This window comes from Mustela nigripes, chromosome 4 (genome assembly GCF_022355385.1).
Source record: "Mustela nigripes isolate SB6536 chromosome 4, MUSNIG.SB6536, whole genome shotgun sequence".
NCBI lineage: Eukaryota > Metazoa > Chordata > Mammalia > Carnivora > Mustelidae > Mustela > Mustela nigripes.
In genome coordinates this window covers 110,669,036-110,694,600 of record NC_081560.1, presented here as the reverse complement: position 1 = coordinate 110,694,600, position 25,565 = coordinate 110,669,036, and the positions used below count along the sequence as shown (strand labels likewise).

At 42.7% G+C, this 25,565-nt stretch overlaps 1 protein-coding gene across 2 annotated transcripts in view; it reads left to right on the top strand.

Moving 5' to 3' along the window:
- The window catches only part of MAP3K21 (mitogen-activated protein kinase kinase kinase 21), a 56,196-nt gene that overhangs the window by 11,052 nt on the left and 19,579 nt on the right, over positions 1-25,565 (top strand). For both annotated transcript variants that reach the window (XM_059397308.1, XM_059397307.1), the window contains exons 2-5: positions 5,398-5,578; positions 9,639-9,787; positions 11,057-11,232; positions 19,125-19,365. In XM_059397308.1, coding sequence (XP_059253291.1) covers positions 5,398-5,578; positions 9,639-9,787; positions 11,057-11,232; positions 19,125-19,365 — 747 coding nt within the window. The remainder of the gene's footprint in view (positions 1-5,397; positions 5,579-9,638; positions 9,788-11,056; positions 11,233-19,124; positions 19,366-25,565) is intronic.

Sequence of the window (25,565 nt, the reverse complement as noted above, 5' to 3'; positions counted from 1 at the left end):
CGGCAGTGGGAAGGTGGTGCCAGTGCCCTGATGCGTGCAGGAAGTGGGGTGCTTCCCCGGTGTGGTTTCCGTGGAAGGTGGGAGGGGAGAGGGTTCTATGCAGCCAGCGCCGGGATACAATGTTGTGTTTTCTAGAGGTGGCCAGCAATACACAGAATTGTCAAGATGCAGGCTTCATCGTAGAGGACGCAGCATCTGGAGAGGTCATTTCCAATGAGGTCCAGAAGGGGCTTGAAGGCCAGGGAGAAAGCTTGCGTTTGCCTCCATAGACTGGAGAGAGCGAATAGAGTGCAGGTTGGGGGAGACAAGGTGGTGCCAGTGAAGGACAGATGGGAAGTAATGATGCCAAATGTGGGGTTGCGGACCTAGTGCTTATCCTCCGCAGGTGTTCGTTTTCAGACTTGAAATTCTCAGAGCAACCTTCCTTTGGCTGAGAAAATTATCTTCATTAATAGTATATTCTTCCACATTTTGCTTTTCTTCAAACCCATTTGCTTCCTTACTCCTTTTTTTTTTTAATATAATATATTCTTAGTTAAAGATTAATTGAAACTAACCCATTTGCCTCACATGGAATTTGGACACAGCAATCCCATAAATGTTGAGAAAATAGAACGGATACAGTGTAATTGCTTTTAAAATATATATATACATTATATGCTACAATTCTGAAAATAGCAGTGTGGAACTTCAAAGGAGCCGGAGAAACCACGTGCCTCATGGTTGAATAAGTAGAGTAAGTACAAGGTTGTAAAGGCTGATTGTTCGAGAACAGGGCTAACAAGGGTCAAAAATCTTCACTGAAGTCTCACAAAAGGGGGCTCCAACACCCGTCGCTAGGTTACCCACAAGAATTTTACCATTTCTGTGGCCAAAAGAGTTTATGTGCCTGGTCTGTACATTATACCTTCTGGTGGCGGGCCGGTGTGCTGGGGCCCTTCCTGGGGCATGGCAGGAAGCGGAAGTTGGCTGCCAACCCGGAGTCCCCAGGCTGAAACCTGGCCAGGTGCCTGAAGCTACCTGTCGGGACTCTGGCTATTTTTGGTTTCGGTCACTTTGCCCAAAAGATAAGGAATTTCAGGAATTCTGCCGAACACCTCTGAAATAGAATCTGAAACAATGGGCCTTTCATGGAACTCTAAACGCTTGGCAATCACAGTGTTATTTTAACTTGTTTTCCGTGCAAAGTGTGGAGGCACTTAGCTCCCGTGGAAATCTGGACTGGGGTGGGCGTGGGGGAGGGACGCTTGGAAACCATCGATGCAAAGGCTGTTCATAGCACGTTGTGCCCTGACATTTATTTAGAAAGTGATCAGTTTTAAATGTTTTGTTGTTAGTTCTCACTTTTATTTCTGTTTTCACTTATCTGGGGACATTCTTGGGCTTTGCTTCTCAAGGGCTGCCAGGCCTTCCTGGGCCCTGGGGAGGGACAGTCAGATTTTCATGCCTGTTTTAATCAGTGCTTCCTCAAGGCTCCCGAGGTGGATGTTTGTAAGAGTGAAGGACACACGTGAAAATGTCTTGGAAAACAAAGGTTGATCATTGATTTGGGGTTCTTTTTGGTGGTAAAAATAACTTGTTTAGAAGTGAAATTAGCAGTGTTATAAGTGGGAAAATGTTACACCGATGAAGTAGCTTATTTGATTTTTTTGTTTGTTTCTGTGGCTTAAGTACTTAGGATTTTCAGGGACTAGATATTTTGCTTTTCTTGATATAAGAGTAAGGACTGAGAAAGAAATATGCCAGAAATATGCCCTAAGCTGATGTGGAAGGAAGGGAAGTTCAAAATTAATCTTTTAAGCAATCTGCAAAATGAAATACCAGGTCCTTTTGCCCCCTTCCTACAACCGGCAGCGTTATCAGTTTTGCGGAAGGCTGGGGAAGCTGTCTGCCGCCGGGTCTGGAATCTGGCTCTGAGTGGTAGCCGCGTGCTTTGGATCACGTATCCAGGCTGTAAGCTGGAGATGACGATTCCCACCTCATTGAACTGTGCGAGGGTGAAATGCGATGTCCAGTGTGTGAAACGACTACCGTAGAAGAGGACCGGTGAGTGGGAGGCGGTGTTCTGCGTGTGACGCTGGTGATAATTATCACTATTGTCCACGCTTCCGTGGAGCAGTCAGTGTAGAGGGACACAGGGGAAATCTGTAAAATGCAGTTCCTAGGATTAGGTAGTTTCATATATGATTTAGGGCAATAAGTCTCATACAAAAAGAAAACGGACAAAACAACATAATACGTGGGTGATAGCTGACTGGGAAGATGAAACAGTCACTATTTTGTAGGCTTCCCCACAAGGTTTTCCCAAGGCAGCTGGGCCTTGAGACTAGGTACTGTATAGATGCATAGAAAGCATAAGAGGCTGTTCCAAATGGAAGTGAGTCTCCCCACCAGCCCCCTCCATCCTTCTATTTATAGTATAGTGTTGAGATTACAAGCAGGAAAAACAGTAGAATTTTGGCCTTGCTGCTTTCCAACTGTGTAACCATGGACAGGCACATAAGCCATCTTAAAGCTGAACTGTCATCTACATAACGGACATAAAAGTAGAGCGGGGGGGGCCTTGCTCTCTAAATCCCACAGTTAGAAGGTCAGTTGGGGAAAGAAATGTTACAGCACAGCAGGAATCATTCAGTGTTGGCTCCCTGTGCCAGTCAGTACCCACTCAAATACCTCCTCCTGTTGAAATCTAGTGTTGGCTCTCTCCAGTTTCATTAACTCTTCGACTTTTATGACCATTTAATAGTATAAATATTTGACGATATGAAGCAAACACAATACGAATCCATTGCAGAGTGAAATTTCAAGTCTTGGGAAAGATAAGAGGATTCCCTGAGGTCCATGAAAGTGATTTGGAAAGACGTATTCCTAAAAACACTTTCAAACGTATTGATAAAGGGGGTGTGTGCGTGTGTGCGCATGCGTGTGTGCTCGTCACAAAACCCTCTTTCAAACACTGTTACATATTCATCTCTTGCTCCCTACAACCTTGCTATCAAGATCCCCGCGACAGGCAAAGAAACAAGCGGGGAATCTGAACCCAGCAGTGTGGCCGAGCAGTGCACGTCCTTCCTCACCACCCCACAGTCCCTCCACGGGGATCAGGTGGTGATCTTGCAATGATAGGAAATCAGAAAAGAACAGAACAGGCACCTGAATGGAGAGAGATTTCCAACATATACAGAAAGCTCTCCTGAGCACCTGATAAAAGGCACCCTCTGAGCAATGCCGCCGTGGTTAGGAGTGTGTGTCTCTGGGGTCAAACTGCTTCGAGAGCATCGCTGCTCCTCAGCCGGGACCTTGGACACTTAGGCAACACCTATGTCTCGGCTCCCTTATCTGTGAAGCACAGAATAGTAAATAGTAAATACCTATTGTACTGCGGTGTGGATTTCATGGTTGAAGTAGCTATAAGTGCATTTGGACACACAGAATGAATGTACTTGGAAAATGCTCATTATTCTTATAACTAACATCTGGGAAAATGGTCCTCTTTAGGATCATGTTCCAAAAATCAAAAAAGGAGAATGTCTTATGCCTTGCTTCAGTTTTGTTTGGATAATTTATTCTACAGGACATCCCCTGCATGTTTTGTTTTTATCCTTCCAAGAGTTAGCACATGGTTACAGCAATGACGTAAACATCCTTTCTTTAAAAAACCAAACGATGAAAAAGACTTATTTTCATTTTATTTTTCAAGATAAAACCTGAATAACAATACCCCGTTTGCCTTGTTTACAATGAAATTTGGATTACTGTTTCAGTGGATTCATTCTGTGGCTTTATTTTTTTGGTACTGATTGTCTTCAGATAATGAAGGCCCATCCCTTGGGATTTTTATGATGATTGAATGAAATCATGGATGTGTGCAAGGCATACAGGAAAACTCTGCACTTGTTAGCAACTCTTTTATTATATTAGTTGTCATTTGTATTAGGTGGGGCTAGCATGAGCACAGGGCAAGTATAAGAATGCACGTGTTGGGCACCTGGGTGGCTCAGTGGGTTAAAGCCTCTGCCTTCAGCTCTGGTCATGATCTCAGGGTCCTGGGATGGATCCCCACATCGGGCTCTCTGCTCAGCAGGGAGCCTGCTTCCCCCTCTTTCTCTGCCTGACTCTCTGCCTACTTGTGATCTCTGTCTGTCAAATAAATAAATAAAATCTTAAAAAAAAAAAAAAAAAGAATGTGCATGTTGTGTTCGTTTGAGAGCATTCAGCTCCTGCTCTGAATAAGATGAGACACGGAGTGGACAGGGGACGACGAATGAGAATTGAACATGTCTGTCCCAGTCCGGTATGGATTGCCCTCCCATCCATACCGGCTTCCTCTCTCTGTCTCTCTGTCTCTCTCTCATACACTCACTCTCTCAGAGCTAACAGTCTGGTGGAGAAGTCAGAGGTGACGTTGACGGGGACTGTAGTGGGAGTTGTGCTACCAGAAATGACTCTCGAGGGGTCTGTATTTTGTCAGGAGGCTGGGGGGCGAGGAAAACTAGTGTTCGATGACATTTCTCTAAAGTTTCTACTTCCTGCTATTTTTCGAGCTTTAGTAAAGCAATCCTAGCTCATAAAATACTTTATGAGTTAAAAATCTCTAAGCATTTTGCAAGTTTACTCTAAGATCCTATTTAATAATAATTTATGGTGACGAGTCATTTGCCTATGATACTCTTGAATACCTTCGGTAGAAAAGGCTCTGCAGGGCGCCTGGGTGGCTCAGTGGGTTAAGCCTCTGCCTTCAGCTCAGGTCATGATCCCAGGGTCCTGGGATAGAGCCCCACATCTGGATCTCTGCTCAGCAGGGAGCCTGCTTCTCCCTGATCTCTCTCTGCCTGCCTCTCTGCCTACTTGTGATCTCTCTCTCTGTCAAATAAATGAATAAAATTAAAAAAAAAATAAAAGAAAAGGCTCTGCACTGGGTGTCACACACAGCTAACAAGAACTGATGAGGTACTATATGCCAACTAACTGAACGTAATGAAAAAAAGAAAATGAAAGGGCTCTGCCTTTAAATCAGGACCTAACTTCTAGGAAGAAAACAATGTATTCTTACCAGGGAAACTCTCACAGACTTCTGACCCTATCCGTGATGCCTCAGTAATGTTCTTTGCCCCTAGAAATCATTTACTTTCTCATCAAGAGAAGCATTCATAGAGTGCTGAGCCATGTTGATTTTTTTTTTTTTAACTTGTAGCCACAGGCACCAGTGACCCAGTAAAGGTTATGGCACAGATAATGTAAGCCAAGATGGCAGAACACAAGCCCGTTCTCATTTACGCTGCTGACTGAGCTGAAGGTTGTGCCTTCAATACCAAGGAAACAGTGTGACCAGAAAATTATAACAATATGAAAATAGCCCACCTTTGATTTTTTTTTTTATTTTTAATTGTTTTTTAGTTTTGCTGCTTGAGAAGATAGAGCATGATGACTTCTGCAATAAAACGTTGAAGATTACAGATTTTGGGCTGGCGAGAGAATGGCACAGGACAACCAAGATGAGTGCCGCGGGCACCTATGCCTGGATGGCGCCGGAAGTCATCAAGTCTTCCCTGTTTTCTAAGGGGAGTGACATCTGGAGGTGAGCACCCCACTTTCTGCTCTTGTAGACGGCTGAAGAAACTGGTTGCCGCGCTCCCTGTAGATGAGTCCCAGGGACAGAGAATACAGGCCTTTTCTTCTGTACACTCATTGGAGAGATCTTCTCTCAAAATCAGTTTCTTTCTTTTTTTTTTTTAATGGTGATTTCATATCAATAAATATTTTTTATTATTTATTATTTATTCATTTATTTTGACAGGAGTAGAATTGAGGGATTCATCACTTACCCGTAACCCCCAGGGCTCATCACAAGTGCCCTCCTTAATGCCCATCACCCACTGAGCCCCTCCCCCACCCACCTCCCTCTGTCAACCCCCAGTCCGTCTTCTATCCTCAAGAGTCTCTTACGGTGCCTGGGTGGCTCAGTTGTTAAGGGTCTGCCCTTGCCTCTGGTGATGATCCCAGATCGGGCTCCCGGCTTAGCAGGAAACCTGCTTCTCCCTTTCTCTCTCCCTTGTAGTTTCTTACTCACTCTCTCTCTGTGTCAAATAAATAAATAAAACTTTTTTTTTTTTAAAGGGATCCCCTATGGTTTGCTTCCCCCCTCTCTCATTTTTTTCTTTTTCCCATATCTTCCTCTGTTCTGTTTCCTAAATTCTACATATGACTGAAATCATATGGCATTTTTCTTTCTCTGACTTATTTCGCTTAGCATAATACACTCTAGCTCCATCCACCTCATTGCAAAGGGCAAGATTTCATTTTTTGATGTCTGAGTAATATTGCATTGTATACATACACCGCACCTTTATCCATTCATCAGTTTATGGGCACTTGGGCTCTTTCCACAGTTTGGCTTTGTTGATATGTGGCTGTAAACATTGGGGTACATGTACCCCTTTGAATCTGTAATTTTGTATTATTTGTGGAAATAACCACTAGTACAATTGCTGGATCATAGGATAGTTATATTTTTAACTTTCTGAGGAACCTCCATGCTGTTTTCCAGAGTGGCTGCACCAGCTTGCATTCCCACCAGCAGTGTAAGTTTCCCCTTTTTCCACAACCTCGCCAATACCTGCTGTTTCTTGTGTTAGTAATTTTCTCCCATCTGACAGATGTGAGGTGATTTTTTGATTTGCATTTGCCTGATGATGAATGATGTTGGCCATCTTTTCATGTGTCTGTTGGCCCTCTGGATGTCTTCTTTGGAAAAATGACTATTCATCTCTTCTGCCCATTTCATTTCTTGATTGGATTTTTTTTTTGGGGGGGGGTGTTGAGTTTGATAAGTTCTTTATAGTCTTGGACATTAACCCTTTATCAGATGTGTCATTTGCAAGTATCTCCTCCCATTCCGTAGGCTACCTTTTAGTTTCATTGATTATTTCCAATTCTGTTTATTTCTGTGTTACAAGTTCAATTGTCCGATTTTCAGTAAAAGCAGCTAATTAGAAGAGGGGAGAGGGTTGCTAAGTTGGTAAAAGTTGGCAGCTGCAAACAAAATAAGTGTTAGGAAGAAAAAAAAGCATGAAATGCCGTGGAAAGGAGTAGAAACTGCTGACGTCTAGAGCCACCTGGTTGTGGAGCCAAGCATCCCCACCCACCTGGAGAATGCATTAATCCAGTGAAGCACACTGGAGCCCTGGGGTGTCAGGATGCAAAGGGTGGGAAGTTCCCTCCCTCCCCCACTTCTGAACTGCACACTTCTTTGCTTTAGAATCTCCTGTTATAACATTCACATAAAGACGATTTCATTCAAGAGAGGTTACGGTTCTCTGCGCAGCGGACTTGTGGACTAGCATACGGACTAGGACGTTAACTGGCGTGTTCACTGATGTCTCTCATCCTTCTTCCTCCTCTGTGGTTGCTACAGCACAAAGTAACTTAGAGCCGTCACTGAATTTTCACAGTCTCTCCTGAGATGACCGCACTTTCGCAGAGCCGGTAACCAAGGCACAGGGACATTAGGACCTTTCCTCAGGGTTTTAAAGCTAGTAAGTAGCTCTACTCAGCATCCCAGGCCTGGGAGCCAGGTTCCTGCAAGCACAGCCCTTCTGTATTCGCAGGCTGTCTGAGTTCTTCGGAGACAGCCTTATTTTTATCTTATCCTGCCCGGGTTCGGAGAACAAAAGAAAATGCATTACATTCTGCAATAGTCCCATCAAAATAGTTCTGTTTTTTCCATGTTGTTTTTTTTCTCCACGTGGGTTTTTAATATAAGCCCTCTGCTCTCTAGAAACATGACCTGTCTTGAGTTATTCGTTTGCTGAAACTCCCAAGAAGCAAAGTTATGCTGTTGTTATTATTTTAGTTTTGTTATGTGCTAATGAGAAGAGCAAGGAAGTGGCCTTGAATTTAGACAGTTTTCAGTTATCTGCAGGAGTTTTTTGTCCCCTGCTCTGAGGTGATTTTTGTTGAATGATCTATGAGTTACACTTACTTATTCTTGCAATTAAAGTGTCTCTGCTAAGGCACCATAATGTAGATAACTTTTAAGAACCTAACCTGGTAATTACCTTTGGAAAATACTGGTTTCAACTTAATTGTTAATAGTTATAGCGTTATATAATTTAAAAGCACTGTATTATATATTCTCTCTTTTTTCAATGTAACACAGTGCTTTGAGATGGTAAAGAGTAGACATCGCTATTACTGAATAGATCACCTACTTCACAATCAGCTGTTAAGGCCTTTGTGAGTGGAAACGTAGCTAGTAAGTAGTGATCCTTCCCCCCACTCCCCTTTTCTCCTTCCCTTTCCTTTCCTTTCCGAGATTTATTTACTTGAGAGGGTATGTGAGCATGGGGTAGGGAGGAACAGAGGCAGAGGGAGAGAGAAACTCAGGCAAACTCTGTGCTGAGTCTAGAGCCTGACGTGGGACTCGAACTCATGACCCTGAAATAATGACCTGAGCCGAAACCAAGGTCAAGTCCTGAGCTTCCAGATCCAGCTGTCTTTCAGCTGTTTTACCAGGTGCCCTGGTACTCCACCTGCTCAGGGAAGGAGCCGGACTGAGGGCCCTCGGGACTCATACACCTTCACTCAGAGCTGGTAGAACATCAGCTGGAGGATCCCCAGACTCCACTGACTGGGCACATTATGTCATTTCTACATTTTTATCCTGAATGTTTTCAGTAGATAGTCTAGATTCCCACTGGCACTAATGGTGAGGCCTTTAAATGAGAGGCTGTCAGATCTGGGGTGGCCTGAACCTGGAGTCTGGAGAGTTTCCAGCTCTTTCCAGACCAGGTCTTCAGAGACAGCTTGTCCTATTATAGCCAAGATGCTCCGAGTATCCACATCCCTTTAGATCAGGAGGTAATCAAAGGAGATTCAGACATCAATTCCATAGCCAAATTTCAGTGCTTTTTTGGGGCGTTATTTTGAGCTGTTCTGCCTTTCCTTTAGGTGTATTTTACTGCCTTCTGTCTGCTCTCTTTGAAACGATGCTTTAATGTTCTATGTAAGCAACAAACATAAGAAATGAGAATCAAGTTACTACTCTAAATTTCAGACTTTTAAAAAACTTAAATCTAATAATGTTTTCAAAAATTAGAAAAGTAAATCGGACTGTACGAATTATGTTAGTAGAAGTAAAGCAAATAAATACGACTAGTGGTTATATGCCTGTGTGTTTCCGTTTAAAATCTCATGGGATGTCTGGAGTGAGTGGTATTTTATGTATTAACAAAAGATAATTTGTACTTTATGTTTTGAAGAGGATAAAGGGAAACTAAGGTAATAATGGATACAAAGTTACAAAGAAGAGGTGTTTTGTCCTACTTGCGGCACAATGAGGCCCCTGCGGATTTATTTGTCAGTAACTATTCAGCAATATTGTGGATAGTTTTACTTCCTGTCATGAATGCATAACTGACTTCTGGGAAGGTGTGTACATACGTGGGTTTGGGAGGTTCACTGAAAGGGATTTGCCCCCCTCCCATCTTGGGGTAAGTGCCACTTACTCCACTTTTGTTGGAAGAGAAGATTCTTAATCAGAGCTGGATGAGGGCTCTGATGCATTTATCCCACCACTTAGGTTGTAAGGAACAGACATCATTTAACCCATGTTACTTTATGGCAATTTTACTTTGCAGCTATGGAGTCCTGCTATGGGAGCTGCTCACGGGAGAAGTCCCCTACCGTGGCATCGACGGGCTCGCCGTGGCCTATGGGGTGGCCGTCAATAAGCTCACTTTGCCCATTCCATCCACCTGCCCGGAGCCGTTTGCCAAGCTCATGAAAGGTATTTGTGCACCTTGGTTTCTGTGTGTCTGTGGAGGCAACGGGACTCACTCAGGAGAACGTCTGTCTATTTTTTTTTTAAGGGGCTTTTTTCTTTTAATATTTTATTTATTTATTTGACACAGAGAGAGAGTCACAAGTAGGCAGAGAGGCAGGCAGAGAGAGAGAGGGGAAGCAGGCTCCCTGCTGAGCAGAGAGCCCAGTGTGGGACTCCATCCCAGGACTCTGAGATCATGACCTGAGCTGAAGGCAGAGGCTTAATCCACTGAGCCACCCAGGTACCCAGTCTGTCTATTTTTTGTAAGTGAAAGAGTAATTTCTAGGATTCTAGGGTCGCTTGGGTGGCTTGGTTTTTGGGTGTTTGCCTTCGGTCAGGTCATGATCCCGGGGTCCTGGGATTGAGCTCTGGATCAGGCTCCCTGCTTAGTGGAGAGCCTGCTTCTCCCTCTCCCACTCCCCCTGCTTGTGTTCCCTCTCTTGCTGTGTCCCCCTCCCTGTTAAATAAATAAATGAAATGAAAAAAAAAAGTAATTTCTAGGATTCTAATTTACAAATGCTTGTAAGCAACTATACTGTTTTATGAATTAGAAACCTTTTCTTCACTCTAAGATGTCAGGTGAAGTACTGAGGGATTAAGTTACTTTTGAAAAACCCATCTAGTTGTATCAGTGACTCAATTATGTACAAAATTCAGACAACTGGTAATGAAGTTTTCACCAAGTACACCAGTAGCACTCAAAGACAGAGATTAGTTGGTTCCATTCTGCTATTTTAAATTCTACCTCATGATCAAAAATGTTTTATGATCCTAACCAGCATGGTTTTGCCATGACCTTATCTATTTCATTTTTGTCTTTTAAAAATTAACTGACTCCTTTTGCAAGCAGCTAGTTACCTTCCTTCATTATTAGGCCATTTCTTAGAACCTTTCTTGTGATTATAACCTTTTAGAAACTTTAGTTTTCTTGGGTCGAGTTCTAGAACTCTGTACCTGTACATCCCCTGGCTAGAGCAGCCTAGGCTCCCGAAACAGAGTTGACGGTAAGGCACGAACCGCCCACACCCATATATTAACGTCATAGAAGATAAACAACAGGAGCCTTATCTAATAGTAAATATTATGCATGCCACCGACCTGGTCACTGTGTAGAATAACACTTTCAAAACCATTATCAGTTGGCTTTTAAAATCTCCAGCAGACACCATCAGCATGGGCTGATAATCAAACTATGCTGAGAAATGGAATTAATGTGGTTCTTGTTGATTTTAGAGTGCTGGCAGCAAGACCCCCACATTCGTCCTTCATTTGCCTTAATTCTTGAACAACTGACAGCTATTGAAGGGACGGTTATGACCGAAATGCCTCAAGAATCTTTTCATTCCATGCAAGATGACTGGAAGCTGGAAATTCAACAAATGTTTGATGAACTGAGAACAAAGGAGAAGGTGAGAGATCTGTCGTAATTGCATAACGCACCCACACTTATGAAGATTATGGAAAACATTTAATTAGGGGAGTTTTTAAAAAGTAAAACAAATTAAAAAAAAAAAGAGAATAGCACACTAAGCCCTTTGTATAAATTAACCAACTTCAGTAATTGTCAATATTTTGTCATTTTGGTCATTTTCTTATTATCATCATTTTTAAAAAATGGGGTACCTTAAATTAAATCCTCGACTCATGTCATTTTACCTTTAAGTCCTCAATATGCATCTCTAACTGGTAAGAATTTTAGAAATAACTTTTTTGCCATTATTACCTTAAAAAGCAATTGCAATTCTTGGTATCATATAATATTCTATATTCAGTAGTCACAGTTTGTCTGAAAGGTGTCTTTTTGTATAGTGACTCACATAACACATAACACAGCTAAAAAAAAAAAAGGAAAGGTGTCTTTTTTTACAGTTTTTGGTTAAAGCCTTTTTTAATGCTAGCCCTCTTCCTCCCCACTCTCCCTCCCCCACACCCAACCTTTATCTCCAAAGCATTGCTTTGTCAGAGAAACTGGGAAAGTGTGTAATTTTTGAACTTTTAATACGATGAGTTAAGCTCTAGTTGGTTTGTATATTTTCAGAAGCAGCACAAAACAAACATACATGTTAAATATGGCAAGGCTGCCACCATGTGCGGTGACACATGAGACGGGAAGGCACACGGGATCAGAAGGCAGACTGGTTGGGGAGTGAGTTCAGGTCGCAATGTCCCCCCTGGTGACGGACCAGGCTCACAGCCCTAAAGGACCCCGCCGTCACGGATGGCCTGGCTCTGTGCTACCGCGGTAGTCCTCACTTTTTTAAAGACACTTTTGTAGCGCTTGAGTGTTTCGATGAATCACGGTTTATTCTGCTCGAGTGTGTAATTGTTCAACAGGTTAAATTCTGTTGTATGTGCAGTCAGTGTCTGGACAAAGTCCAATATTGCAGGCTCTCGATAACCTTTATGAAGTCGTGTCATTGTCCAGGGAGGAATTTTTATGCCTCACACATTTGTGATTCTAAAATGGTAGAATTCTCTTGAAGAAGGCGGTAGTGCTTTCTCAACAGAGTCCACCTGCCCATTCCTGTTACCCCACGGTAAAGCTACTTGGCCTTCTGTAGCATGGCTGTGTTACATCTCTAGACTTTTACATCTCAAAGGCCTGCAGTCAGCCCAAGTGCAAAGGTCAGGGCAGGAGCAGGACTAGCAAGTTGTAGTGTGAGTATATGTGCATAAGCCTTTCTCCAGTTAGACTATACAGTACTGTGTGCGATACCAAGACAACTTAGGCCCACATGCTGCTCTGGAGCAGCCGACGTCTACCGTTGTCTTGCTGAACTGGGAATTTGTACAAGGCTTGTCGTAGGTATTCCCCAAGGTGCAACTTGTTTTCTTAAAAATACATGTAATTTAAAAATGTATCTGGGGGATGTTGGTCTCAATTTCAAGGTTACGTTTTGTTATTGTTTTGTTTTCCCCAGCAAACGTGTTGGCTGTGCACTGTGGTCTGGGAGCAGTGTTAGAGCCCTGGGGTACAGAGAGGGATATGACAGTCTGTATCCTCGGGGTCCTTAGAAGGCCAGGCTAGGGATTTGGGATCTCGCTGACAAGTTTTTAAGAGGGGCCGACTATGTATCTTGGCATCCTTTTCCCACAAGACACTGAAGTCAGAACCTACTCTTCAAATTTAAATTAAATTAAAAATAAAATAAAATAAAATAGTTAAAAATTTTTTTAATAATGGGATTGCTGTTCTCATAGCTATCCAGACTAGAGTTCTTGGAAGATGTTTCTAGTGGTCTCCTAGGTGACAGAGTCCGTCAGTGGGAGTCCCTGCCCTCGTCCCCGTAGTCTTCACTCACACCTCCCCCCTGCTCCCCTCACCACCACCTCCAGTGCAGATCTGAGCATCCTTCTTCAGTGGCCAGTCCCTTTCCTTATGAATTTCCTTTGTCCTCACAGATTTAGGACACTTTGTCACAATCATACTGAATTAATTTTGGTTCCTCTGACGCCATGCTCTTGACCTTAGGTCTTGGTGTAAATTCTCTTCTCTGTCCAGAAGACTGTCTCCTCCCTCACTTTTGGTCCCACCTCATGGTTTCCAGCTCCTTGACGGTTAGTGCTGCCCAGTTCCGTTCTCTTACCGGGACTCACTGGATGGACTGTGTCCCGGCATCCCACACCTCCCTCGTCAGGGCTGTGCTGAGTCCTGCCAGATTACTGTTCGCTTGCTTCATTGTCCTTGGTTTGCCTTTTCTGCTCGGCAGTCAGTTCATCCGCTGTGCTGTCCCATTCTTGCTCATTTCCATCCACAGCTCTGAACAAAGTACTCAGCACAAGGCAGATAGGAAGTAAATTAACCTGTGTAATATTTCCTAATATGCTCCTATTATCATTATCACATTATTCCTGTACAAGGGAATTTAGAAGGTGTATTATAAACCTGTTCTGAGTCTTGTGCTGCTGAAGCAGTGTACAACTCCGCTGTCTGACTTCTGCTTGTATGTTCTTGGGAGAGTCCCACACGCGTGCACAGGGAAATTTTTGTTGTTCACGTCAGCGTGGTTTGTGAGAACGAAAACCTGGGAACAGCCTCTGTATCCCTAACAGCGAAGAGACACCCCAACCACTGTGTATTGATTCAGTGGAAATCTGCAAACTAGTTAAAACCAATGAATTCTAGCTGCATGTATCAACGTGGAGAAATCTCAAACACAAGATTGAGCGGAAAAAGCAAGTTGTGGAAAAATAGTTACATTAGATGCCATTTATGTACGTTTACAAAACACCAGCACTCAGATGTACAAAAAGACTGAAGGTACAGATAAGGGAAGGACAGAAAGCAGCTGAGGCTTAGCAGATCTGCAGCGGGGAAGGGAGAAGATTAGAGTCTGTGCCTGTCAGCCTGCAGCAGACCTGAGATGGATCAGCTTAAAAACTTAGCATCTCTGTGGGGGTGCCTGGGTGGCTCAGTGGGTTAAAGCCTCTGCCTTTGACTCAGGTCATGATCTCAGGGTCCTGGGATCCAGCCCTGCATAGGGCTGTCTGCTTAGCGGGGAACCTGCTTCCCTTCCTCTCTCTGTCTACCTCTCTGCCTACTTGTGATCTCTGTCTGTCAAATAAATAAAATCTTTAAAAAACAAATAAACAAAAAACTTAGCATCTCTTAAATATTGATGGTGAGTGCATGGTTATTTGCTATTCTAATTGTAGTATATTTTAAATATTTCATGATTTTAAATGATTACAATAAAGACTAAAGAGAAATATGTAAACTGTTAGTAATTTTTTCTTCTAAAGTCATTTCTTTTCAAGTAGTAAATGTGTAGGTAATTCAGTCCCTTCTTAGAGCTTTCAGTATTTTGTGAGTTTAAAAATATAAAACAGGCAGGGATGCCTGGGTGGCTCAGTTGGTTAAGCGGCTCCCTTCAGCTCAGGTCATGATCCCAGCGTCCTGGGATCGTGTCCCACATTGGGCTCCTTGCTCCGCTAGGAGCCTGCTTCTTCCTCTGGCTGCCTCTCCCTTTGCTCTCTCTCTCTCCCTCTGACAAATAAATAAAAATCTTTTAAAAAATATATATATATAGAAAACAGGCAAATGCAACCTTAGATGGTGGGTTTGATTGTCAGCACCGGGTTTTAAAGAGCCCCCCAAGGAGGATGGCCTAGAAAGCAGGGAAGGACCTGGGAATCCATCCAGTGTGGGCAAAGAACAGTAGGGGTGCCGACAGGGGTGGTGCTTTGCGGGGCTACCATGGAATCCTGGAGGAGCTTGAAGTGGGGCGACTATGCTTCCTGTTGTTTCAGAGTTTGGAAGTAGGACTTATCAGACGAAAGCTCCCAGGATTCAAACATCTCCAAACCACCAACTTTCCAACACTTAGAGCCGCACAGTGGTGCGGCAGACTGCGTTCAGCTTCCTTCCCTCCGGGGATGCAAGCGTCCCAGCCCCAAGGGGATATCTAAACAGGATTCCAAAAGCTCGGACAGACCCCCAGCCCTTTAGTAAATACACATTTGTAGCAGAGAGCCAAAATCTTCAGCAGTCCGGCAAAGTGGAGGCTGGAGCCCGGCAGCTGGCTGGAATCGGGGCTCCACCGTTTGCTGCCCAGGGCTCCCCCGCCCACCCCCACCACGAAGTGCCACAGGAAGGCTGCTGTCTCCCGGGGGTGCGGGGAGGCTCACTGAGCGCTGGGTGTGGAGTGCTCAGAGCGGTGCCCAGCACTTGGCAAGTGCCGAGGAAAGTGGTGGTTTTGATTCAAACTGAAGCAGGTTCCAGCGGCCACATCATTCCCTGGGCCAGACAGGCAGAAGACTGGGCTCCTCTGAGCAATAAAATGCTTGAAAATGACCTGACGGGATTACTCGGTAAATCTCGCGTTGAGTCGAAGGACCACTTTCCGTGATATTATTACTACGTTTTTTGGGAAACTTTAATACATTTTGTTGACTTAGTGTAATAGAGAAAATACTGACTTTTTTTTCTTTTTACACTTTCCCAAATTGTTCTTGGGAATTCTAAGATTAGATGTTTAATAGTAAAAATAAAGAAGATTTGGGGCATGGGAGTGGACTTTGAAGAAAAATTAAAGAAATCACAGGATTTTAAATTTAGAGGTGATAGTGTTAATAATGCTGATTTTTATTTATTTCACTTATTTATTTTACATTGTTGATAATTATTTATGACACTGCAGGGTAGAAGCGTACCCAGTGAGTTAATTGTTACTATGTATGTGGTATAAAAGTCAAAAAAGGTGCTTCAGGAATGCATGTCTGCTCTTTCTCCATTTTGGGGCTTTATAGTAGTTTCTTTATTATTCTTTGGGTACACTTCGAAGCTATCCTCTGGCAGAGCCTTTACTTTTTCTCCCTATATTCTTTTGGTGTGGTGCCCCTTGAAAATACAGCATTCACGGCATCTCATGAGCCTCTGACTTAAAATTAAAGAGAATATTTAATGCTTTTTTTCCCTCAGAGGTTTCTAACTGCATCTTTTTAGACAGAGTCAAAGGCACAGTGTACGTGCACTATCTCCCTTTCTCATTCACTGATTGCTTAAGGTAGGAGGCGTCAGACTTGGAATTAATGGTCAGTAACTTGGCGGTGCTCTGCGTTACTCAGTAAACTGCTGCCTCCGCAGAGAGCCGTTCCTCCCTAAATTCCAGGCCTCTTATCTTCACGGGTCCGTCTTTGTGCATTGGGTGGCAGCACGCACCTGTTTTTGAAGCACTATTAGAAGGCATGTCACTGTTAATGATTAACATCCACTGCCAGGAATCCGGGTTTGCCATTACTAGAATGGCCGGTGCCAAGCAATTAAACAAATATTACTGCCTAGAAATCTCAGCAACCAAAAGAATTTTTGTGTGTGGTTCATAATTTCAGAGTATTCAAAGGGAGTCTAAAACCCCAGGCCTCTTTTTTTCTTTTACTTTTGAATGTTTTTAAAAATTCATTCAGAAGGAAGAGTACTTTGGCTGCTTTCTTTTTGATCTTTTTATTTTTTCTCTTATGAAATCTTGGGCAAGGGATTTTTTTTTTCTTTTTTTTTTTAATTTGTAAAGCCATTGCCAGGGGATTCACATTTTAGCCTGGGGACCTGGAATTAAACATGGTTCCTTCTTCAGGTTTTGTAGTAGTAACACACAAAATGCCTAATTGAACTTGCTGCCCATGCCATATCATTTCACAATAGTTAATTGGATTGATACCACTGAAAAGTCATATCTTAAGAAAAGAGCAGATAGTAATGAGATAGACATTGGAAGTTGACTGGAAGGTGTCCTCTGTCCCCAAATAGATGATGGTAACATCTCCAGTTTGGACAAACTGGTTGGAGAAGTCCATCAATTAAATAACAGATTCCAGAATTTTTTTCTAATATGTACTTTTTTTTTCCTTTTCTTGTAATAAATAGTAATTTATGTCCAGAGTAATGTAATAAAAAAAAAATACTAGTCTGCTTGTAAATAAGAAGCAGTTGGTACATATCACCAGAAGTGACTTGAATTGCCCTAATTGGTTTTAAGTAAATTTTCGCTTTTGCAATTTTACAAAGTTTGTTTAGAAAAAAATAAATTTAAAGAATGTTTCAAAGGTGAGTTTCAGCCCACTTTGGTCAATTTACAATAAATTCAGGATTAGTTTGATCTGATTAATTTTTTGTTTCATTTTTTAGAGTTCCCTAGTCTCTTCTTGATATTATGATGTTTATTTGTGGAAGGAGGGTCTTCTGCGTTTTCCTCTATGATAATGGTACCAATGAATAGCCTCCAAATATTCTTTGAGCCCACCTATAAAAAGTCCAAGGGACTAGTGGACTTCAGTTGACCTTTTAGTCCCATGGTTCAGCTCTGGTTTCTCCCAGGCGCTTTGTTTTGTAGTGTCCTTTCATGTGTCAGTGTTCCTGAGGTGGGCTGTGCAAAGTGGCCTGCTTATAAACGTGCACCATGTCTATCCGAGGCTCAGAGCTCCCGGCCCGAAGCTCCACCTGAGAAGGAGTCTTTGGTTTCTAACAAAGATCTTAGTATTAGGATGGTCTACGATTAAATTCTCTGGAGCAGTGTAAGTGAAAGTTTACAAATGCCTTGATTTCTGTATGAGAGTTTGATTTAGTAGCAGGTAATCAAGGAAAGAAAGTTGCTCAGCCCTGAAAAGACCATTTATGTCTCTGGTGAAGGACGGATCATGTTATAGAAATGAAAAAAGAATGGAAATGTGATTTAAAAACTTCGTAGAGCTCTTGGTTTTATTATTGAATATTTTTTTCCTAATAAGAACAAAAGTACAGTTGACCCTTGAACAACATGGGTTTGAACTATGTGGGTCCACTTGTACATGGCTTTTTCCAATAAATACAGTGCTGTGAATGTATTTTCTCTTCATTTTGTTAATAACACTTTCTTTTCTCTAGTTAGTTTGTTGTAAGAATATACTGTCTGACACATACAACATACAGAATATGTGTTAATAGACTATGTCCTCACTAAGGCTTCCTGGCAACAGTAGGCTATGATTGGTGGTTAAGTTTTCGGGGAGTCAAAAGTTATTTATAGATTTTAGATGGCACGGTGCAGGGAGGGTCAGTGCTCCTAAAACCATGTTGTTCAAGGATTAACTATATGCTTCAATTCATAGATTTTTTATAACCTTAAATAATTCTGAAACCCGAACCAAGAGGAAGCTAGACTTTAGTCAGGAAGCACTGGGGCAGTGGGATGTTATGAGCTCATACATGAGATCTGCCTGTAACGTGATAGTTTGCATTCACCCATGGGGTCCTAAAAAGTTCATTTCCCATTGACTTATTTTAGAGATGCTCATTTTCAATTCTGATGGGCCTCCAGCTGACTTTGAACACATCAGCTTTGTTTTTCCTTTACCTCACCTCCGTGATGTTTTAATCTCTGTGCAAATTCTTAAAGAACCTCAAGAAGTTCTTCCAAAGTAAAGGAACCTGAAATGCTATCTTTCGTGGGGAGAACAACTACCCTTTACCTAGCCAAGCTTTGACTTGGGCTTGATTTGGAAAAGGGGCATTCCCACCTGTATTTTGTTGCTCCACATTAATGTACATTTTATATGTCAGGTGATTTATAAAGGCCAGAGATGAGAGAGAAATGTTAAAATCAGCTGTAAAATATCTGTGATGCCTTTTGAAGACCAAAGGCTGAGAGCACTTGATGGAACCTATGCAAGGCTTTAGCTGTCGTCTAAGTGCTGTGCTAAAAAGATCTCCGATCCGACCGTCCTGACTGCCAGGGGATCTGTTCCAGGAGGACTGGAGCGGCCAGGGGGTGGGCTGAAGGGCAGGAACCCCTGCTTCTCGTTCACAGCAGGTGTGCTCTCTGCCCAGGAGCTGCGGTCCCGAGAGGAGGAGCTGACCCGAGCCGCGCTGCAGCAGAAGTCCCAGGAGGCGCTGCTCAGGCGGCGGGAGCAGCAGCTGGCAGAGCGGGAGATCGACGTGCTGGAGCGGGAGCTGAACATTTTGATATTCCAGTTAAACCAGGAGAAGCCCAATGTCAAGAAGAGGAAGGGAAAGTTCAGGAGAAGTCGGCTGAAGCTCAAAGACGGCCATCGAATCAGTTTACCCTCAGGTATGACTTTCGTCCTGTTTCGTAAGAGTTTTGAATGTCAGCCCTGAAGTCGGCTTTGCTTCTCTAGCACAGGGAAGAGTGGGAGACTGAGATTGCAAAACATTACATGAAGGGCGCCTGGGGGGCTCTGTCTTTGGCTCAGGTGGTGATTCCAGGATCCTGGGATCAAGTGCCGACTCGGGCTCACTGCTCAGTGCGGAGTCTGCTTCTCCCTCTGCCCCTCCCCCCTGCTTGTAATCTCTCTTTCTCTCTCTCTCTCAAGTAAAGAAATAAAATCTTAAGAGTATAAATTGGGAAAAAAAAAATACACACACACACACATTACTTGAATAAGTATCTTCACTTGCTTGCTTCAGTTCCGGTCATAACATAATGACCCGACTCATGGTCACGTTCATGTGCAAAAAGCATCAGGCACACCTTACAGCACATTGTGTCCTGAGAAGTTAGCTCTGGGCGTGCTTGTCTGTAAGTGGATTCATAGATTTACTCCTTTTGAAATTAAAGGAGAATTCCTTTTTAGTTCATGGCACTGAACCAGCATTGCATGGTGTGGTGAAAAAAATCCTGGACGACAGAATTACTGCTAGTTCGTCATTCAGTTGCTTCCACAAAGATCTACAATGTCATCTGGTAACTGAGTTCACTTGGGGCATTGAAGATGCTGTTCGCAGCTTCAACAGAATACATCAAGTCCTTTAATTGTTTGCCTGACATCTCTACATTTATTGGTTCATTTTTATACTTCCTGGATTTTAAAACATTATTACAGTTTTAAATGTTGTAATACATTAGAAGAAACTAAACAGAATAGAAAATAGCAAACAGATCAGTTTGTAAAATTACATTCTTTAATATACATGGTATACTTGATTTAAGGAAAAACCGAATACCCCTCCCCCCACCACCATACTTTGTGATTCTCCTAGTACTGGGGAAGAATGGTGACATGGTGACAGAATGAGAGCTGGCTGCATTTTTATGGAATGTGCACTAAATATCTATTTATCTGTTCTCCTTATGTCTCCACCTCTCCCTGTATATTACAGAGTCCCTTTAAGGATGCTAATGTTTTCCTAAGCTGTTTGTTAATGTCATGGAAACTGATTTTAAATAACTGTATCAATGGCTTGGTTTTATATATAAAGTATGTGTAAATTGTCTTGTAAATTTACTTATCACAAAGTACTGGAAGTCTTGCAAAACAATGTGACCTTCCAGGTTATTGCAGAAACCCTCAGTTGATCAGAAAATTGCTGATACGTGGCAGTCAGTATACAGTATACATTATTGATTATTTGGTTTGCTGAAGTGAGGATAGGCTGTGGCTCCTTACTCATTTTATACCTGGCCTCTCTGGGGGAGAAAAAAATATATACTTTTTCAGGTTCTCTTCTGATGTTTGCTTTTTAGCCAAAGGGTAACTTGGGGGACCATGGACTGTGCTATCTTGTATGTCAGACATAATTTAAAATAGACTATTTTATTTATGATGAGCCTTCTGCTTTCAAGTGTAGATGATAGAAAAATCCAAAGAAGCACTCCATGTGCATTTTCTTGAGTTCTTAGCTATAGCAGCCTTCTATCTGTGTGGTGACAATGTTATCCTGATTACTATTCACTGATTTGGGAGCTGGCCAATAAGAAGTTGATGGAGAATAAATATGGGAGAAAAAAATTAAATCATTCCACGGATCCTTTCATCTTCAGCGGTCAGATGATTAAAGTACATATTTCAGGATTCCTGAGTACACTTTCACTCCTGCTTTTCTTCTTAAATTGTGTTTGGCCAATATTCATATTCATTCCAAGGAGATAGAGTGCATTTGACTATTTTTAGATTTATATTATTTTATATTTTATATAGTATATATAAATACATATTTTTAATATTTTATATATTATATTGTATATTATATACATTTAGATTTCTATTATTCCTGAACTGCACTCCTATTTGGCTTTTCTCTCTCTGGGAATTTTAGTTACACATTTATATACCTTGTGGCACTTAATAAATGATTCCATTTAAAAACATATCCCCCCAAACCTGCTATAATCAGAATCTACCTCAAGGAATGAAATTCAGTTGCTGTGATTTAGTATGGTATGTACCTCTTCTGGCCACAAGGTGGTGCTACATTGTTGTCACACTGTTAACACCATGGAAACTGTTTTTGTTTAGAATCCCCCAACTCTTTGTACACACACACACACACACACACACACACATACAATTTACTTGCACAATGTCCCAAAGCAGGATATATATCCAAAGATCCAAGGAGAAGAATGAACCCTAACAATACTTATTTTTCTCCTTCGGGAATTTGGCTTAGGATAGAAGTAAAAGCAGTTATTCATGCCTTAAGTTCAAGAAAGTTACTGTCTGCTAGAAATTTCCTTGAGTTACCAAATGTTAGTACTATTGAATGGTACACTACTAAGGAAGAAACACTGGCAGTAGGTTGAATGGCAGTGACACTTTCAGTGTACCAAATCCCTCCAACCCCTTTTGCAGGAATTTTCTCCATGTTCAACTAGCTTAAAAATTTTCTCAGAAACGTATTTGAGACACCTACAGACTGGCTTTGGGTATCTGTGCCTATGCCTCTTTCATAGCCTTGTTATTGAGTGTGAATAGTTTTCGCAGCATTATTTTGTCCGTCAGAATCACTGAGCATAACTTTTGTCTTCTTGCTGTTTATAGCTATGATGACAAACTGCTAGAAACCTCAACTGTAGGTCCTCACACCGGCAATCCTTCATGGAGCCCTGACCAAATAAGGATAGATGCTTATAAAAGGAGGAAGCATAATCTAAGACAAGAGTTTTTAAGTTATATTTTATGAATTCTTGGAATCTGTAGGAAGAAAACGTGATCGTGGTAGATATTTTCCTATTGTGACCACTTTCTATCATTCACTCTGCATTATGCTTATCTTAAACCAAAGTTATGTTTTTAGAACATATAAAACAAGGCCAAGAGGCTTTGAAGCCTTCAGAAGTTGGTAGGTTTCTAAAACAATGGCGTTCCAATTTCAACTACTCAGCGACGCTGAAAGCCCACCCGGTCATCTGCCTCGTGTGCAAATGTGAGAGTCAGTGTATGTACACGCAAATGCGACTGCTTTCAGGGCCAAAATGATCATTCCCACTGAGATTATCATGACACATTGCCAGTAAAAATACTAGTGTAGGTTTTACCCCAAAGCCTGTGGACCTCACGATAACCTGCCATGAGAAAACTGTTCTCTCAAGTTCAAAGAAAAATAACACCTGCCTGTTTCCTAAACGCATAATGGGGACAGAGTCAACCTTTCCCCACTTTATAGGGACAAGGATATTTATAATAAAAAGTATTTTATGTTTACAATGATCAAGAGTGCCCTTTTTTTCAGAGAGAGAAATTAGTTTTTTGGTTTGTTTTTTTGTTTTGCTTTTTTGTTTTTTATTTTTTAGAAAATCAGAAGCACTCTGAAGCTTAGATATCGTTGAAATCCAGTTTTGTGTCTTTGCTACTCCTCCTGGGTCTTACCGACGTTCTGTGCTGCTTACCCTGCCATCATCCACTCCCCTTGGTCTCTGGTTCACATGCTGTGACTTGGTTCTCTAGCTCTGAGGATGGCAAGAACACACTTGCTTTCGGCCCCCCTGTTCTGAGGGCTGGCATCTCCTGAGCAATTTGCTTCCAGAATGTTCTGACATGTCACGGGGCTAGCTGGACCTTCACAAAGCACTTCAATCTAAAATAAACTCTTTTGTGTCTATGGGTAAGGGTAATTCTTTCTTTTACTTTTCCCCACTCCCCTGCCAAACCCAGTCCATCACCATGTCCTGCTAAACTGCTCTCTTGCACCCATTCTCCACTTAGGTCAGATCTTTCATTTTTCTTACTTGGTAGACAGGAGGAGCCGCCTACCTGCTCCTTTATTTCCCCTCGCTTTGTCTTCCAAACCACCGCTCACCCTGCTAGCTACATTCCAGCACAACCGTAAGCTCTGGTTTGATTCTACTGCAAAACCTTACACCGCTTTCTCATTCAACAAACACTCGTGGATTTACCATGATCAAGTAGCACGGATTACAAGAAAATAAACAGGATCTCTGCCCTTATGTTACTTATAATCTTAAACAGAGAAAATATTGACTCAGCAAAGATTTCCCAAGTAGCTTTTCTGGGCGGGGCAGTGTGCCAGCCCGCGGTGGGGTGCTGCCGTGATGGAGGTTTCTGGCCCCTGCCCCAAGAGCTGACGTTGTCCTGGGGGCAGGGGAGTGAGACCCAAGCTAATAATTAAATACTCATTTACTCGCTAAGATTATTAACTACGATGAGAGAAGGGTCATATGACAGTGATTAGCTGAAAGGTGTCACCTGCTCTAAGGAGAGCATAGAAGTCATCCTAACGAGGTAACATTTAAAATGAGACTTGAGGGGCACCTGGGTGGCTCAGTGGGTTAAGCTTCTGCCTTCAGCTCGGGTCATGATCTCAGGGTCCCGGGATCGAGCTCCGCATTGGGCTCTCTGCTCAATGGGGAGCCTGCTTCTTCCTCTCTCTCTCTGCCTACTTGTGATCTCTGTCTGTCAAATAAATAAATAAATAAATAAATAAATAAATAAATAAATTCTAAAAAAAAAAAAAAATAGAATGAGACTTGAAGTTAGGAACTGATTGAATACAGAGGGTGAGGAAGAGAACGGGCAGCGAGCACAGGCAGAGAAGGCTCGGTTCCTCCCAGGAACTGAAAAAGACCGCTGTGGTTTGTCCAGGGGTCAGCCAGACCAGTCCCTCACCCATTCTGTGCAGCCCACAAAATGGTTCAATGGTTTATGCACTTTTAAACACTCAAAAAGAAGACCAATGGGCCAGGGCAGGTGAACATTATATGAAATTTAAATTGCCATTTCCATAAATAAAGTTATATTGGAACACATGTATGTATCGTGTACGACCAATTGCACACGAGATCTGCAGATTTGAGTACCTGTAACAGAGACCGTGTGGCCCACGGTGTGTAAAACATTTCCTCTGTGGCACTTTACGGGAAAAGTTTGCCGACCCCCCGGTTCAGACCACGGCATATGACGGGAGCACAGGGCAGCGGGAGGCGGGAGGCACGAAGAGCGCAGACTCAGACTTGAGGGCCCTACGCAGCATGTGACAACTTTGATCTCTGTCACTTAAGTAATGCAGAACCTTTGAAGACTTGTCAGCAGGGGGATGCCGTGGGCTGGCATACATTTTTAAAATGCATCTGGCTGCCATGAGCCAGACCCGAGGGACCCAGGGCAGAGGCAGGAAGCTGGGAAGGGAGCCGCTGCAGCTCCTGCAGCGCGGGACGGCCGTGGCGTGCGGAGAACAGAAAGAGTCACCGACGTGCGTCAGTGCAGCTTCCGTGCTGAGCCTCGAGCCCCGAGCCGGATGTTCTCTGTACTTTCTAGTTAATTGTTCAGCGCTGTCCTGCAGAGTAGAAATTGTGGTTTACTTACCATTTTTGCACGTGGAGACAACTGAGATGCCTCCTGAAAATTCATGTGGCTGCCAAGTGCGAGGCTGGTATTGACACGCGGAGTCTGCTGCTTCCAGAAGCTGGCACACAAGCTTCTCAGCTAGAGCTCTCCGGTGACTCTGGAGCACGGGACTGACACAATACTTTGTGTGCGCTCGGTTGCGGAGGGTCAGGGGGAGGAAGACAATGTTACACACTTTCAGATGCGCAGCTGGACGACCGGAGACATGTCTGCCTGCCGGGTTCCAGCTCTTCCTCATGTCAGACACTAGGTGGTTCTTTCAGGATCTTTAAAATGTAAAGTACAGTCTTCAAAAAAGGAAAATCATAGCTCTCTTGCAAATATGAAAAACTGTCAAAAGAGTTTTATCCAACTCGCCAGTAATTAGGACAACCAGTTAAAATTGGTTTCAGTGGGAATTTGAGGAGCTACATATCTATGGGCAGTTGAATAAGGAAACGTTAGGGTTAGATTTCTAGGTTAAATATAAACAGGGTTAGTGCCCAGTGTGGCCACAAGCCATAACCTTTGGGATTGTCTTTCACACCAGACGGAAATTGTTTGCATGATCACCAGATGGAACCTACAAGTTAACCTCTGCCCCCACCGAGCTGTAAAAACAGCTGTTAGAAAATCCAAAGGTTCAGCCCCGTAGTGCCCTGGAGTAATTTCTTTTACCTGCTCCTGA